The sequence below is a fragment of the Sander lucioperca genome, chromosome 12, assembly GCF_008315115.2.
Source record: "Sander lucioperca isolate FBNREF2018 chromosome 12, SLUC_FBN_1.2, whole genome shotgun sequence".
NCBI lineage: Eukaryota > Metazoa > Chordata > Actinopteri > Perciformes > Percidae > Sander > Sander lucioperca.
The window spans coordinates 9,176,793-9,195,086 of NC_050184.1; the positions used below are offsets into that span (position 1 = coordinate 9,176,793).

The 18,294-nt window shown below is 41.0% G+C and overlaps 1 protein-coding gene across 1 annotated transcript; it reads right to left on the minus strand.

The window, feature by feature from the left end:
• Positions 1–466: 466 nt before the first annotated feature.
• On the minus strand, positions 467–17,978 carry LOC116040957 (transketolase). The gene is made up of 14 exons (XM_031286704.2): positions 17,680–17,978; positions 15,995–16,112; positions 15,427–15,540; positions 14,126–14,223; positions 10,219–10,410; positions 9,733–9,851; positions 8,078–8,274; positions 7,716–7,880; positions 6,255–6,411; positions 4,713–4,843; positions 4,448–4,531; positions 4,059–4,152; positions 3,822–3,944; positions 467–1,255 (listed from the first exon to the last, which is right to left on the minus strand). The coding sequence occupies exons 1-14, from the start codon at positions 17,784–17,786 to the stop codon at positions 1,068–1,070; spliced, it is 1,887 nt and encodes a 628-aa protein (XP_031142564.1). The 5' UTR covers positions 17,787–17,978; the 3' UTR covers positions 467–1,067.
• Positions 17,979–18,294: the final 316 nt, after the last annotated feature.

Consider the following 18,294-nt stretch of genomic DNA (forward strand, 5'->3'; position numbering starts at 1 on the left):
TACAGGACCCTGAAACTGAAGCATCATTTATTTTATTATTTACACCTGTGCTTTTCCTGCTGTGACAAGTCCAACCAGCATCTGGCACTAGGCATCTTCAATTGGTGCATACCTATTAAAGATTAAACTATTCTGGTATTCTTGTGAATATGCAAGTAAAACAAAATGTGTTTTTGGTGTACAGTTGTCCAACTGTTGTCATCACTAGAGCTACGCTGCTTGACTAAACATGAAGATTCTTTATCAAAAGTTTCAGCCATGGGCTACAGAAGCAATATTACTTCATGAGAAATAATGGATGTGGTTTAGGCAGTATATTTTCTTTTGAATTTTTATATAGGCTACTTGTATGCAATCTTGAAAAAAATGTTATCCAGATGTGAGCGAATAGGATGATGTAAAAATAAAGAAAACAGGTTTTGCACACTGCAACCACAACCTACAAGAAAGACTTCCGACACAAGTATTGTGAAGAAACCATCCCTTTATTGATGTGAAGCAGTCCCATCCAAGTCAGAGTCAAAAGGGTTAAAAACAGTCAGTGCTCAAACAGACCAAACCAGAGTTTCTCCACACCCTACTGGATCTAGTGGGGTGGGATTTACAGAGTCGTACTGGGTGCAGACGCACGAAACGCTGCGCTGAAGAAGTGAGAGGGGTTCCACTGAAAATATAAAAAGACTTCACTTTACTCCAAACCACGTTCACTGCTTTTACTGAAACACTACAGCAGTACCAGAACTTTCTCTGGGAGGTAGGAAGGGCTTAGAGGGTTGAGGTGCGGATGTGTGTGAAGGGAAGGGGTGTGTTTACACAAACTAATGGGATAAAAATCTGGGGTGTCAAAACCACATCGATGACAGTTAGAGAAAAACCATGTTATCTTTTTTTTTTTTTTTTTTTCAAACAAATGCTTTTTGTTTAATGAGAAGGAGAGCATGAGTGGGCTAGAAGGGCTTCCCCTCCTTCTGTGTCGGTTTATTTGTTTGTTGTCTCCATGGTGATCGCCAGTTAACCACGGAGTCCTTTACCATATTGTTGCCGGTGCTGCCACTGCTGCAGCGCTCTTACTTGGCGTTGGCGGAGCTGCTGAGCACCTTGCGGACTGCCTGAGTGATGGCGTCGCGGTCGATGCCAAAGATACGGAGCAGCTCTTGGGGCTTGCCGCTGCGTGGCACCTGGGAAACTGCCAGGCGGTGGACGGTGAAGCCGGTCTCGTTTATTACTGCCGAGCACACTGCCTCACCTAGACCACCTAAGGAATCAGAATATACAGTAGTCAGCACTATTGATTAAAAGGGCCAATTCCCCCAAATCACACACCAACAAAACATTGTTTTTGTTCTAGAATCTCTCCTAATATTCAGATTAAACTCTCTCATTTGTTATTTAATCCTCCTCCTTTTGATTTCCACCATTCTGTCATCTTGAATCTCATGAGCTTCACGGGTGATTGAGCTTTGCAGCGATGTGATGTAGACTGACAGGACGAACAACACCCTCCCTTGACTTGCTCACTCCTCCTCTGTCTCACTTTCACCCCCTTAAGTCTCTCCTCTCCCTCCAATCCTCCCCTCCTCTATCACTCTTTTTTTAACTTCTCACTCAAAACTGTCATTCAAACATTTCTGATTGAGTAAACATGAAAGCTGAGGAATGAGAAAAAGAGAAAGGCATTATATGTTCTTCACTACTACATTTTTCACAGCCCTTTGTTGATGTGCTGGCTGGCACTGGTGTTTGAGAGAGCGACAGAGAAAGTGACATCCTAACCTCATTATCTGCAAATTCTATCTATGCTTTGAATTTTTCGTGTGTTATGTTGGAATGTTTCTAAAATGCCTACATGTATATGGCAATTTCTCAGTTTTTTGTGTGTGCTGTTGGAAATCCAACACACATCTGGTGAAAACATAAAAAGTGCAAAAGGTGGTGTGATGGCTCTGGAGAAAGTTTGGAAAAGACAAATTCCTCGGAATAACACGTCTTGTAACCACGTTACAACCACGTTGTTACAATCTGTACTATTTCTAAAACATTTCACTGTGAACATTACAGTAGCGTAGAATGTAGTATGTAGTAGTATGCATTATTTATGGGTGGCCAAAGTCATGCATCACTTGGGTTAGCTTTGTGCTAGCTTTTACTGGTGAATGTAATTTCTCACAGAGGGCTTGTTTTAACAGTTTTTCTAAAAAGCTAAAAAAAAAAATTACACTGGTTTTCTGTTCATATTCTCACATAATCAGGTACCCACTACTGAGAGTAAAACCATCATTCATCAGACTCTTCCGAAAGACTGATGAAAGAAATCCTCTTTACATGATCTGACCAAGGAAAGTGAACAAGTTACCACGGGACCTCAGCTTCTACTTCCTTCATTTGACTTTCTCCAACATTGAATGAAATAAAATAAAAAAATCTGTTATGAGGAAACGGTTTGGAGATGCCTTCTGTTGAGAGGGATATTGCCCTCTGCACGCCATTTACCCATCTGTACACTACATCCCTCTGTTCCCTGGATACCACTTGGTTTTCATACTCTGCCAAGTGCCAACACACGCATACACCAAATAATGTTATGCTCTTGGACTGCCTTTCTTTATATGTGCAGCTTCCACACACATGGACATATTATCACTCCTGCAAACATTTTACATTTTCGCTTGCATGTGATCAACCACTCGCGTAAATCCAATTAAAAGTGTGTGTGTGTGTGTGTGTGTGTGTGTGTGTGTGTGTGTGTGTGTCACCAAACAACGGTGTCATCTCCCTTTTTTGTTTTTGCTCTATCGTGGCAAACAGGCAGATGTAATCTCAACGGGCAATTAAATCAGCTACATGTAGGACAAAAGAAAAAAACATACAAACATAATTCTAGACACTCGTTTTTGTCATGCTGGTACTGTATGTAGGTCAGCGAGAGCCCAAAGCCAGAGCTGAAATTAAGAAACCCTGACAGGCTCTCCCAGCTCCTCCTCCTTCCCCCTCCCCCTCCCCTCCCCCATTCTCTCCTCTACTGTTTTGATCCATTTCACCTTTTCTATATCTTCAATCTGTCTCTTCATACCCACAACTTTCACCCAAATTCTGTGCCACTTATAGCATCCCTATACCTCTGTCCTCTTCCTCCTCATGCTGCTCTTCCCTCTCCTCCCTTTCTCAGACTCCAGCTTCCTCAGGGCTTCTCTATCTTCAGACAGACCTTTGTCCTTTGCTGCTCCAGGCATTTTTATTCATGACCACAAACACGCAAGCAGCTGCATAACAATCCTTATGCCTGCTAGTTAAAGCTGTCGTGCTAATGTAGGGACCCCACGCAAATGTGACTGTCCCGATTCTAATTGGACATGATTCAGTAGATTTATGCAATAGAGTGTCACTTTAAATTGCTCTATATTATTTGAACCTGTCGAAAAGTATAATGTTTAACATATTATAAAATGTCACTGTATGCGACATCATGCAGCAACATTCTGTGTCCAGAAATTGAAATTCTTGGAAATTGAGATTACTTTGTGACCAATGTGTTTCTGGCATTTTATGAGAATAGTATATCTGTCAATAGGACAATATAAATCAAACCAATAGCAAATCATAATTCCAGGACTATACCACAGGAAACAAAATGTAATTATCACCAATATGGCCTCCCTGTGGTTTAAAAATCATTTAAAGTTTTCATTTGTAAATGTTTAATTTGATCTATTGGAGAGTGTGTAGTGGAAAGAGGATATGTGACACAGGTCAGAGTTGAATCCTGGGTGTTGTAGGCTGACACATTTGTTTTGTATTTGGACGGTCTATTTGCGACTCTTCACCTTCATAGTAGTGGTCCTCCACTGTGATGATGCGTCCTCTGGTGGCCCTGGCGTTGTCGATGATGGTCTTGGAGTCCAGGGGTTTGATGGTGAATGGGTCAATCACACGAATGTTAATTCTTTCTGAGGGAGGAGAGAAGAATGTGGAGGATGCACCTCAGTCCAACTGATGTAAAGACTGTATACTTTCATGCTGACATTGGCAAGTTTCTTTTGTTTTGTCTTTTTTTTTTATACCTTTCTTCAGCTGTTCAGCAGCAGCCAGAGCCTCATGGAGGGTCACTCCTGCTCCAATCACAGTCACATGGTCGTCATTGGTTTTAAACACGACCTGAGTGGGAAGGGAAGAGATATTTGTATGTGGACTCCATATGGAAACGTGCACACAGTCCAGTCAGAAGACTTTGTATAGGTATAGCATTTTGGATAATTAGCGAGACAAGGACACCATTACAAACTCACAGAAACTATACAAAACACAGCAAGACAAGACACCGACACACATTCGACCAACTGACAGTAGAAATTACGTGATGTCGCAGCAGAGCATGCACCGAGAATTAGTCATTTGTGATAATGAGGGAGTCCAAAGAGCATGAAATAGTTTATAAAACACTGCTACAAACCTTAGCCTGACCAACATGGAAGTCCTCATTGCAGCTGTAAATGATGTTGTTCTCTGGGCGGCTTGTTCGGATGAAACACAAACCCTGAAACAAACAAGAAATCTAAATGGCTCCATACTTTTTAACACAAAAAAAACTGAAAGATTGAATCCCACACATCTTAATATGATGGAGCTTTTACACTGCTCTAAACCTTTAAATTTATTTCTTTTAAGGATGTCAATTTTCAACTCTTTCATTTCTTACTGCAGGTGACTATGGGTACCTTTGTGTTGGCGGCGAGCTCCACAGCTTTCTCAGTGGAGACACCGTCGCTAGGGTAGAAGACAGTTGCCGTGGGAATGGCTCTAAACATGGCCAGATCCTCCAGACCCATCTGAGAGGGCCCATCCTCGCCTAAATGTACACACATATCCACACCAAACAGACAAAAGTCAAGTACAGTAAGACTCACATGTTTATTAATGTAGACTGGAAGATAAATTCTGGTAGACTGGCATGCATACAGTCTGGAAAGGTGTGCATGCAATGTACCTGAAGAGGTGGAGGAGAAGGAGAAAGAGGAGGAGGAGGAGGAGGAGGAAGAGGTGAAAGAGGATCAGGCTGCTCTGTCATCACCTCCATGACACAGAGAAAGTGAGAGGGAGGAGGTGAGGAGGAAGAGTGCTGATACCAGGAGAGGAAGATGGACAACAGAACAACAGAGGAGGTGAGAAGTTGGGGGGCAAAAGGTTTGGGATCAGGAAAATTAAAACAGACATAGTGAGGAGCAGTTCAACCCACTGCAGTGAATTTAAAGCAGCCACAAGATCTGATAAAACAATAAAGAATTCAATATCTTCTGCAGTTACAGATCAGCTTAGGTTGATTTTCATTTGACATGCATTGTGCACATGTTGGACTTTTTCTTTGACCAAGCTACTCATTTGAAAAATATTATCAGTTTGACTTTATATCTTTCAGTGCAGGGGTCTGCAATGTTTTTTTTAAACCAAGGACCCCTTAACTGAGAGAGCAGGGACCCCCTACTACATACTGTATATTGTATACAACGAAGTTGCATATTAAACTGGGCCTACAATTACAATACTTTTTTTGCATAGAAAACTAAGCTATAGAATTATAATTTTTGGCATGATTTAATTATTTATATGTTATAATTTATGATAAATCATCTTTAAATGTTAAACATCCATGTGGCACAGTGAATCCTTTGGGATATACTGTATCTGTGGGTGGCTATCTTAGTGACCACCTTTCCTATAGGCCAGTAAGCCTATCATCAGTGGGGATTTATATTTGCTAATAACACGTTGGATTCATTTTAAGACATTTTAATTTTTGAAAAAAACTTAAAAAAATTAACAATAATTTGGAGGCCCCCCTGCATTGACTCTGAGGACCCCCTAGGGGTCTCGGACCCCCTGTTGAAGAGCTCTGCTTCAGTGTGCTGAATCACTCCATAAGCAGAATTGTGTCAAACTGGATTGAAGAAAAAGGAGTAGTGAGAGGAAAGGCGGATCACAGTGAATGTCATAATGATATAATATCAGACAGTGGCTGGCATACAAGATCGCTCCATAATGATAACTCCTTCAAAGCACATCTTGCGACAAATGTTATACGCTAACAAAATGTTCACTACCCTAAGATGTAATCATAATATCATGTTTGTCTTCCTTCTCTCATCAGAATGCCATTATACAATCCTCCTAATCCTACAAAGCCACAATGATACAATGATGAGTGGGAAAAAGTCAGTAAAAGGACTTTAAAATGAACCGCTGAAAGGTCACAGGTCACTGACCAATAGAGACACCACAGTGGGAGCCGCAGAGGTTGATGTTGCTCTCAGAGATGCTGGCCATGCGGAGCTGGTCGTAGGCCCGGCTGAAGAACGTGGCGAAGGTGCTGGCAAACACCACGTTACGGTCGCGCACGGCACAACCTATGGCCACGCTCACCTGCAAGAGAGGACAGAGAGATAGAATGGAGGGAAAAGGAGGAGGTACAAAATTGGCATGGTTTGACACAACATTTTGTACCGACATTCATAATCCCAAGAGGATAAATCCTGTTTACTTTGGTGATACTCTAACACTTCCTCTAGCGCCACCATTAAATTGTATTTTGGTTTTTAGTGAAATGTCTAAACTTTACTAACTTCCAATGTGCATGGAAAAGTGAAAAAGTCTTGTCACAAGTTCAGCAACACTTGTAGTATAAAGAACAACTTTATTGTGAGTATTTCGACTTGTGGCCAATTGTTCTCACAAGTGTTGCAAATCACATCATCAGCCTCAGCTGTACTTTGTGTTTAGTAATAATTAGCAAATGTTTGTAATGCTAACACGCTAACTAATGAAGAATATGGTAAACATTAAACATGCTTAGCATTGGCCTGTCAGCATGCTGACGTTGCCATTTAGGCCAAAGTACAGTCTTAGGAGAGCCTTGGTGGCAGAGTGGTTACAGAGCATAGCATGTCATACCCCCCCAACAAAATGCAGTCTTACAGAGATGCTAGTGTAGCTGTAACTTCTTTATCCTATTTAAATAAGCCATCAAAAACAAATATTATTTGATGTTTTACATTCAGTACATGCAAAAATTATTTACTAATTTATGAGGTTAAAACCAACCAACTCTTTGAAATGTCAAGAAGAATCATGACAGATAGAAATATGTACATTTTAATTGAGAAGGCAAAAATTTCAAAATTCATCACTCAAACCCCTATTGCAGCATGATAAGAACATTTGCAGACCACACTTTCATCTGTAACTGTAAGTAATTTAGCAGTACACAGTTAGCCTTACTGTTATTAAAATGCTCTGAAAAACTCAAAGAGCACAATGACACTTATATTTCATGGTTAATCATGACAATGCACATTTTTAACTAATCCCGACAGACAATGACACACTGTGATTGGCCTGTTGTTGCTGTGTGGAAGGACCCTTCAAGTATTCATAATGATGCTGATGTTAGTAAAACTAGAATATGTACACTAGAAGGTGGTTATGTTAATGCTACTCAAGGGATGACGTGACAGCAACACCACCTCAAATAAATTGTGACATAGCGGAAGGTAAACAAATATTAGAAAAAGTGATATTTATTTTAATACTTACGACATAAAATGAACCTGATATGACATATATTGCCAGAACCAAATGACCTTATTTTATTAATTATATGGAAGTTTTAACAGCCTGTATGATCCAAAATCTCTCTAGCCATCTAACTGAAGAGGTCTCTTTCTCACCATGTTCTGCTCTGCGATGTAGCACTCCACGTAGCGGTTAGGGTGTTCGTTCTTAAAGAGCTCAGAGAAGGTGGAGTTTTTGGTGTCCCCATCTAGAGCCACCACTTGGTCGTTGTAACGGCCCAGCTTGGCCAGAGCCATGCCATACGCTTTCCTCGTAGCAATCTGGTTACACAGGGACAAACAGACAACCAATCAGTAGTAGATACTCCAGCTTGGCGGAAGCTTCGTTGTATTCCATCTGAAAAGTTGTGCCATTAAATCAAATTTGTTTATGCCAATTTAACACAATTTAATAGCCAAATGATGGGTTTTTAAGGTTATTCAAGACATCTGAGCTTGTCTGCCACCACTGATCATACCTTGTCTCCAGTTTTGTAGCTGGGTGCACTTGGCATGCGGATGTTGCGGAGGCTGACAGGTGATGCATCCTCAGTGGGCGGAGCAGGATACAGGCGCTTGTTGCAGCTGATGATGCGGCTCTGCATCTCCTTGATCACGCTGTCGGCCATGTCTTTGGGCAGGGGTTTCCCGTGCCAGCCCATCTTATCCTCAGCCGCTGAAAGACACACAAACACAACTGAGGACTAGAGCAAACGAGTACATCTGTTACTGTGCAGTATAAGACATGATAATAACAACATATTACAGCTTGGAGGTAACAAAAACAAACTTTTTATTAATAAAATAAGAATGGTGACAAACAAGTCACAAAGAAAAATTGACTGCTTACGTGATCAAAATTGCTTCATATATGCTGTCAAATTTTCACATGTTAAAAGTGGCAGATTTTAACTGATAAAGCATAATCCCGTGAGGATTAACAGGCTCATAATTGCACCTTCAGAGATGACCTGTATTTGCTTTTGGTTATTAAGGAAGTTTAGATACTTTTTTTAAAGATTTTTTTTTTGGGCATTTTTAGGCCTTTATTTTCACATGACAGATGAAGACATGAAAGGGGAGAGAGGGGGAATAACATGCAGCAAAGGGCCGCTGGTCGGAGTCGAACCCGCGGCCGCTGCGTCGAGGAGTAAACCTCCATATATGTGCGCCTGCTCTACCAACCGAGCCAACCCGGCCACGTTTAGATACATTTTTGACGCACCTGAAAATATAAAATACATATACTCTATAAACTAAATTCCTCCTGATATCCTTTACAGTATACGTATCACCTTCACATTTATGCATGTGCATAAAATAAACCATGGCCAGCTGTCACACTCATAACCGTTCACTTCAGTGGGTTCCAACAGGCTACTTCGAAGATCAAAATGTTAGAATGAAGAGGCCACAGGTCTATAACAACACTCACCATTTCTGACAAAATTGTATGTATACAAAGACGTACTCCTCTCTTAGACACACACATGTTGCTTTTATAACAACTGTCTTTTTACCTTTCTCTCTCCATACGCACATGGTCACACACACACACTGCCCCTTACCGTTATCACAACACAAGCACAATGGGCTGTTGCTGTGAGTGTATCCTACACATTCTGAGGGATTACTGAGCTGCAGCAGCTAAAACACTGAAGCGCTGCCTGGATTACAGCGAGTTAGGGCCACTCTGCACTGGCGGCGGGTATCCAGGCAGCTAAAAAAACTTCTGACAGAAATATTATTCCCAGTGAGTTGCCACCGTTTTACCTAGTCATCATTTAGAAACTGGTTTTTGGAGCAGGTTCGTGATAAACGCCAAATGTCATGATTATGAAATATGGTGTGTGTTATGATTATTCTGAATTGTTCTGCTTGAAATATGTTAGGTCATTGATAGATTGATGTCCATATTTGAAAGAGAGACATCTAGGCACAAAAAAGTAGGTAACTGATCCATGGTGCACACTCAACAGAACAACAGTCTTTTTTTTTTTTTTTTTTTTTTTTTTATAAAAAAAGGACACACATGTGAAAACTTTACTTAAACTCTACACATTACAGGATAAAAACACACTGATATTTGAATTCACATACAGTGGATCACTGCGTGTGTTCCTGATTGTTGTACCTGGGATGCCCTTGCCCTTGATAGTCTTAGCGATGATGGCAAGTGGCTGGTGGCGGGGCTGACTCAGCACCTTACACAGCTCCTCCACACTGTGGCCATCCACAATGATGGCATGCCAGCTGGGAAAACAGAGGAGATCAAACTTTAAATGCAGTCCTACAGGTGCGTTTTTTATGAATAAATATAACTCTGGGTACCGTTTTCTTTATGGAATAATCCTACTGGAATTCCTGCAGGCCCCTAAAATCAACACCACCTGCCAGCATGTTAGCATTTTAGCTCATATCAGTGCTCTGCAAGTGTTGGATAGAGGGATGACATGCAGCAGGCCAGATTTGACACCAACCCATGGATTGATTATCAAAGTCAAAAATTGTCTGAATATTTTGGCACTAAAGGATACACATTCGCCTGACACTTAAGATATTCAGATGCACAAATAACCACCAACCCACCCACCCTCGCCCTCTGACTCCCCCTTCTCACCCAAAGGCCTCACAGCGTCGCTGGTACTTCTCTACATGGTGCTGGAGTGGAGCCGGGTCGCTCTGACCCAGGCGGTTGATGTCCAAAATGGCCACCAGGTTGTCTAGTTGGTAGTATGAGGCGAAGGCCATGGCCTCCCACACCGAGCCCTCGGACAGCTCTCCATCACCCAGCAGGCAGAACACCTGATAGCTACAAACAAAGAGAGATTTTGACAAAATGTGGAACTTATTAAGACAGACTAAGAGAGAAGAAAGAGATTCATTTTCCATATCAGCTCCATTATCCCTCTTGGCACATTCTCCCATCTACTGACCCTATAGGGCTCAATGTGACAGCTGACCCCCACACCTAAACACACACACACACAGATCAAACAGTCACACAAACACACACTCCACTCCCCCCCGCTGAGCTCTGATCATCCTCACTAGTTGTTCCTGCGGCGTAACGACTCCTGACAGCTTTCCAGTCAAACAGACACATTCTCATTAAAGCTGGAAGATAGGCTGAGTCAAGCTGCATTACTCCACGCATTCCAACCTCAAGAAAACACACGGCACAGAAAGAAAAGAGAGGAAGGGAGGAATGCCACAGAGGTGGAGATGGAGAGAGGGGGAGAAAAGAAGTAGAGATTTGTGGCTGGAGGGGGAAACATTAATAACCAGATAGACTGATCTCTAAAGGTCGGTTTCTGAAATGTGTCCGCTGAAACTATCCGTATTGAAATATACAGATGCTTTGAATTAAATCTGGAAAAAAGTGGCAGCTTGTGTCCATTATCTCAGGAAAGATATATTATATATATAGATATATTATATAAGATATATATATATATATATATATATCTATATATATATCTATATATATATCTATCTATATATATATTAGTGCTGTTAAACGATTAAAATATTTAATCGTGATTAATCACATTAATGTCATAGTTAACTCGCAATTAATCGCACATTTTTATCTATTCTAAATGTCCCTAGATTTGTTTTTGTCCCATTATTTTTTCTCATTTTAATGCCCTTATCAACATGGAAAAGTGGATCGGCTTGCTTTGTGCTTTTGTCGAATTCGCATCAGCTGTGTGCTTGGCCATCAAGTGGTATTTCAGACAGGACTGTTGTTTTGTTTCCGGTCTAGCTAGATCCGGTGTGGTGTTGTAGTTTTTCTAATGTTACTAGTTTTTGCAACAGCATGTGAAAAAAACTAAAATAAAAGTTTTCTATGCCAAAAAGAACGTTAATCTCGCGATAAAAAAATTGAGGCCGTTAAAATGGGTTTGCGTTAACGCCGTTAATAACGCGTTTAATAACGCGTTTAACTGACAATGTCAGTTATTAACGGCGTTAACGCAAACCCATTTTTATTTATATATATATATATATATATATATATATATATATATATATAGTTGTAGTAATAGAGTTCTTATGGCTGATAATTTCAGCAACTCAGTTTGTACAGTGAGACCAGATGTTGAAATAAAATGACGGATAACTCATCTTTTAGATATTTTTGAAATGTTTAAAATCTTTAATTAACTGAGAAAATTCAGGATCATTGCGAATGCAGCTAACATTGTATTGGTCTAAAGGAACAGGATAAAAAAGGTAAGGCTCCTCTCTATTCTAAGTTTGGATTCAAGGAATCTTTAGCTACTTCAGTTCACTTTACCTTATCTGGGGATAAAAGCATATCAAAAGAGAGTGTGAAAAATGACAAAGTTCAGGTCACCTTAAGGTTTGGATAGAAACTAAAATGTCGATCTTTGTCATATTTTTTATTAAAATATAGAATGCTTGCCATTTGAAGGCATTTGTTGCATTCCTTTTTTCCAAATATATGCATGTGTATAATAAAGATCTAATGTTTAAGCCACTGTGTAAGTCAACGTATGAAGTCGGCTTAGTCTTCATTCTTTTCAATTCTGAGGTTTTCAAATTTTTAAGTATCAGTGGTAAAAGTTGCAGATTCTGTCAAAGGTGAAACCAATATGGTACAAGATCAAGAAGTCTGAAGGGCATCCTGCACAACTACAGCAGGTTGAGCCAGTGCTTCAGCTACAGGAGTAAAGTAAAGTAACCCATAAGGAGGTGTGAGGAGTGTGTGTGTATGTGTGTGTGTGTGTGTGTGTGTGTGTGTGTGTGAGTGAGAGTGTGTGTGTGCGTGCTTGTCTTTTATCCTGTCTTTGCAAGGTGAGAATAACAGATCAAGACAAGGCGATACCTCTCCTTGAACACAGCCCAAACCCGTCCAACTGGCGCACACGATCGCACGTACGTACGCACGCACGCACGCCAACACAAAGCCAACGTAGAAGAAACTTCCAGCCAATACACTCTGTGATGAATTGCATTATCTCCTGGGTTTTGGAGCAAAGCATGAACAAGCATCAGGAGGAACCCTGCATGAGTTTGAGCCAATAATCTCATAGTTACACATTTACAACTACACAGTATTGAACCAGAGTCACATCAAGCATGAAGCAACAAACAGTGTCAGTCATTTAGTTTCTGCTGATAAGTGAATTTGACGGGTTCATTCATGTATCGTATTTTAATAAACGCCACCCTAAGAGAAGCTGAGGGTTGTTTGCTTGTTGATTCATTTCCTTCTACAGTGTGACCAGAAATAATATAAAATGAATAATAAATAAGACATATTCCTGCTGCTCCACTCAGCAGTGTAGGTTGTGTGTATGCGTGTATGGCTCTAGGATGGTTGAGATAGTAGCCACTCAGCAGTTTTTGTTTCAGATTATGTTATGAGACCAGTAATGCAGCCTTCTAAATTGAGTGCTGAGCCGTGTTGCAGTGAGTTAGCTTTACAAGCTGGGCAATGCGTACGCCCTTTTGCATGCATGCACAACCACACACAGCGTCCACAATCACATGTACGGTGTATAAATATAATCTAACTTGAATACATAGATGCCACAGAAGCACAGTGCTGGATTTTGCCATTTTTTTGGCGAGAGGATGGGTGAGGCAAAGAGATGAGGGAGGAGCTGTGCTCTTGCATGTGTGATTATTAGAGCAGAAACAATCGAGTGCACACAGAATGCAGAGAGAGAGATATCAAGGCCAGCCAACTCAGATTGCAAGTACGGCATTCCCTATATGCCTGTTTTACTGTGTCTGTTATGTGTAAAAACAAAAACAGTCCAGTCTGTCCACAATGAAATTTGTCAAACTATGTGCTTGGATTTTGGAGTTCAGCTTGGACGCCTTTGTATTATATCCATTTTCTATGAAAATGTGAATGGCATTCGTTCCCATCTCTCTCTCTCTATTGTTGGACTGTTCACCATGTGGCACTTTCTAGATCACATCAGAACAAAAGAGACACGCGAGGACTGATCTGCAACCATGCTACATTTAGCTGAATAGTAGATGACCACTGTGCATTTCAGGCCTGTTAATCTATTTTGATACAAGTATGTTCGAAACCATCAACAGTGAATATAAAAGATTAAAAAAAAATAAAAAAAATAATCAATTTAGAAAAGAAAAATCTATGATTTCTTTTACCACTTGATTTCTTCCTGGAGTCGTTTCTGATCTCAGATTACTGAACAGATACCCTCATTCAATCCTGATCTGAAGGTAAAACTGATCAGAGGTCAGATCTCCTGGCTCTCTGACTGGCTGCCTAAATGTCAACCCAGACCAGGCCCGTCAGGTGGGGTTTGATCCAAAGTTGAAAGACTGAAATGTAACATGTCAGCACGGCTCACTGCAGCGTACATTATGTCATGCATAATTTCATACCGTCTACCTTAATATGTGCAGATGCAAGCAGGGCTGCTGTGCTCCTTCATGTATGTCTTCCGCATGTTGGAGAGCCTCTGTGTAACAATTTGTGTGTGTGTGTGTGTGTATTTTTGTGTGTATGTTACCTGGCCTTGTCAAAGTATTTTCCAGTGTAGGCCATTCCACAGGCAGCTCCCAGCCCCTGACCTAGAGATCCAGTGGCCACATCCACAAACTGCTGCTTCTGTTAAAACACACAGAAATTACAGTGGATGGATTTTTTTATATTACTTAACATGAAAAAGTCATGTCGCTACACTCTAGCAGTGTGTCAGTATCTGGGTTTATGTGAACACAGTGACTTATTAATGTCTGCAGCAGAGGAGAAAGGAGCCGAGGACGGACCATCTCTGTCACACAAGAACATCTTTGTCACCATGTCTCTGCCTGCATACAGTTTGTCTGTTATGTGTGTTCATGTCTCTATACAGTCCTTCCAGAAAAATGTGGAGTATTTTTGTGATCGTTGCAGGCAAAAATCCTTGATTATGCCGCACATTTTCTTAAAAAATGCAGACTTTGGCTGATATGCAGTGAATTATGCATTCGCATAATCGCGTTTTTCTGGAGGGACTGTCTTTATGAACCGAATGTGCAGCAAGTATACATGTTATGTTCGAAAGTAGTCATTCACAAACTTTTTGTCTTCAAGAGGTTAAACTATTCAGTATTTTAGAGGGCCAAAAGGCAAAGATTACAGTAGAGGCTAGACAACCGAAACTGGATTTTTGTGTGTTGCAGAAAGATATTTATTATTCTTTTTCACTGTTGGATGGTCTTAATCCCCAGGTTGGAAACCACTGTTCAAAAGCTCTTTGCCTCTATTTTTATAGTGAGAGAAATATTCAAACCATTTCTTGCAGGAAAAATTTGACTACGCTAAATTGCTAAGAGAAAGACAGTGAAATGCTACTGCATATATGAACGTTTTAGTATGGCTACATCCAGTAACGTACGTATTTCCTTGGTCATGTCATATCAATATTTTAAGATTCTTAGATGCCGTCAAAAGGTTTGCCAATAGCCCAAGTAAGCTCCAGCAAGCAGAGTATGACAGACGGCTACATGTAGGAGAAGGCCGGGAGCAAAGTAAAACTTAACTTGCAATATTATCTTTGAGTTGGTAAAATATATCAGGAAACAGCTTAGGGAACTGTTTTGAAGTCAAATCAGAAAGATTCTGATGTGTTAATGGGTAGAGATCCGGCTATGAGCGTTACTGGCTTTCACAACATCTATTTAACATCTAAATACCAGTAAAATATCCTGAATTAACACACAGAATGGTTGTGTAAGGGTTTTAATGCATTCCTAATGCATATATGTGTAAGTTGGAATAAATGACTTTCAGACCCAGAACTTCCTGCAGGTCTGAACGTCACCTCACCGGCACAGGGTGTCCCTCGAGGATGGAGTCGACCTTGCGGAGGTTGAGGAGCTCATTCTCCTTCAGATAACCCGTCTCCGCCCACACGGCGTACAGCACGGGGGCCGCATGGCCCTGAGGAGGCAGAGGTGAAAGGTTAAGAGTGTAAAATCACATACTGTATATCTGATTTGCCTGTGCTGGAGATATAACTGTTATCTTATAAATGTAAGGGAGCTATCCTGTTTTTACATCTCTAATTTACATTTTTCCTCTGCACCAAGAGTTTCCCGCTAAATTAATTGTGAGAGAACAAAGAATAAAATTTCATTCTGAAGTGTGTGCGCGTCAAATTAGACATGACAATTGGCAAAGTCTGGAATTTGCCACTGGCACCTTACAGACATCAAACAATATAATAACGAAATATGCATTTAAACGTCTAAACATGCGCACATTTTTCCAATATGTGTCACTTTATAATTAGTAAATCAGTTATTTTAGCTGTTCCTATGTGTGTTGTCTCTGTGCGTGCATCAGAGGAACACCTGCCACCCATACATCTACAGTATATGGGTGTGTGTGTTACCTTGGAGAGGATGAAGCGGTCGTTGTTGGGGTTACGGGGGTCTTCAGGTCGGTACTTCATGGTATGAAAGAACAGCACAGACATGATCTCTGCCACGCTGCAACATGATGTGGGATGACTGCAACAAAAATGATGGCGAGAGAAGAAATAAATAAACAGCAATCAAATTAAAATCTTAATGTGCCTCCTGATTCCTCAGTTTAAAACTATAAGCATGTTCAGAGCATACTGTCCATACACAGATACAGAAAAAGGAGAAAAAAAGGCAAAGACAAAGTGGCAATCAGAAGTGGTGTTTGACTCCTTGTGAACTTGGATGCCTGGGTTAATTCATGCCAGACCAACTGTAGTCAGAGAGTTATGTAAGACAGACAGTACACTAGTGAGACTGACTTTATCAGGGTCAGTCAGTAAGTACATAATACAGTATCTCTCACTCTCAAACACACACAATAAGAGTAAATGCCCCCCTCCCACTCTCCCTCATACATGCACACACATACATACAGCACAAAGGCATAATTCAATGTGTAGTCCCAAACTGTTAAAGTCAAGACAATTTAAGACAAAATAGGTTAGGATGACATTTTGTCTTAAATGTTTTTAATCTCTTTATTTTCAAACCACATGCCAATAATACCTCACTCAGGCCTTCTCCATAATGGCATTTCCCTTACTCTCCTGAAATGGAAAATGTGATCAAATAATCATAAATGAGTAAAAGCAGAAACCAGGTGAAGATGATGAATAAGCATGAAATTAGTTTCACGTATCCTACAATTACTTTTTTATTTTAATCTGTTATTTTCTATCACTCTAGCTTTGCCGCTTGGTTGTCAATTGTGTTTTTATTTTGAAATTTCTCACCGGACGTAGTTTCCTATTTAATTCTAGCTACTTAACATTTCTGTGACAAGCTGCACCTGCGCACGCTCGGACGCAGACGCTGCGGAAGAAGCGAGTCCGTACCTTCCCGTCTCATTCTGCTTCCACTACATACCAAGTCGACCACCGAGCTGGCTGCACGGGATCAAGCACCGATCTAGTCTCTGCTCCTCCTCTGTTGCATAACCGATCACAGAGTAGGCTACGCAAAGGGTTAAGGGAGAGCGCGCAACACCGGTGCACATGCTGCAATTTATGCCGAACCTCCAAATCCGACACGATTTAATAAATATGTTATGATTTGTGCAAAACAAACACGCATGTTAATTTAATAAGTCCCATTGTTTTCAGAAACTTAACACGTTCGTAAACTGAAATACAGATGCGAAAATGCCAAACAAAAAGACATTTACACCTCACACCTTTCTTGAGAAGTGCCTAAATTACGCACAACGCATGTTGGCACAGACTTGTTTTACGCTCAGCGAAAATAAATAGGACAATCTAGTAGGACAATCTAGTAAAGTTCGTCCGTTTTGGCACACCACACGGGACGCAAATATTGTGATATTCTGCATCTGTAGCTTTATGCTGCTGGTCCTCCTGCACGCATCTGCTGGGGACAGTCAGTCCATCGGGGAAACAGGCTTCGTGTTCCGTTTAAAAACGCGTCCTGCTTTATAATTTGACCTTTAAACAGACAGGTGCATGAATCATACAGCAACTGGCCCAGGGCAGTAACCTTGTTTTGTGTCATATTTCCAGGCTATATATCTCCAGCTCTGTTCAATTTCTCTTACCCGCTGCCCGCTGCAGTTGTCGCCTTAATGGAGTTGATCCGGAGCCGGGTGGCGATGTTCCTGAGCGCCTGCACAGTCTGCTGGTCCGGTTTATGGTAGTCTTCCATCTGGCCAAAGAAGATCACACGCGCACACAAGCCGGTTAAATAGTTAAGAGTTAAAAGTCCGCGGTCTGCTGTCCTGAGAATAAAGGCGATGAGTGTGCAGTGGAGGATAGCAGGGGTTAAAAAGAGGCAGTGGTGTTTAACTTGAGAGACTGACAGGAGGGCGGGGGGCGTGTTTATAAGCCTATGAATATGGCTAATCTAATCTACAGTTACTCCAAACTGTCACGCATGAGCACAGCCAATAGGAGGAGGGCTTTGGACTGCGACCAAGGCCACACGCACACTCGCACGCTCCGGCACACTCTGGTCAGGGACGCTCAGGTTCAACCTCAATAGCGGCATAGCGCCATATTTTTTCTACTGACATTTTCTGAGGGAAGTTAAGACACAGACTTTCATCAATTCAGGAGTAAAAATAATAATGCAAACAACTTCGTACAGTGTTGTGGCCATCTCAAGATTAATTCATTTCAAACAGACGGAATTGTAAAATATAAAAGCAAAGTAG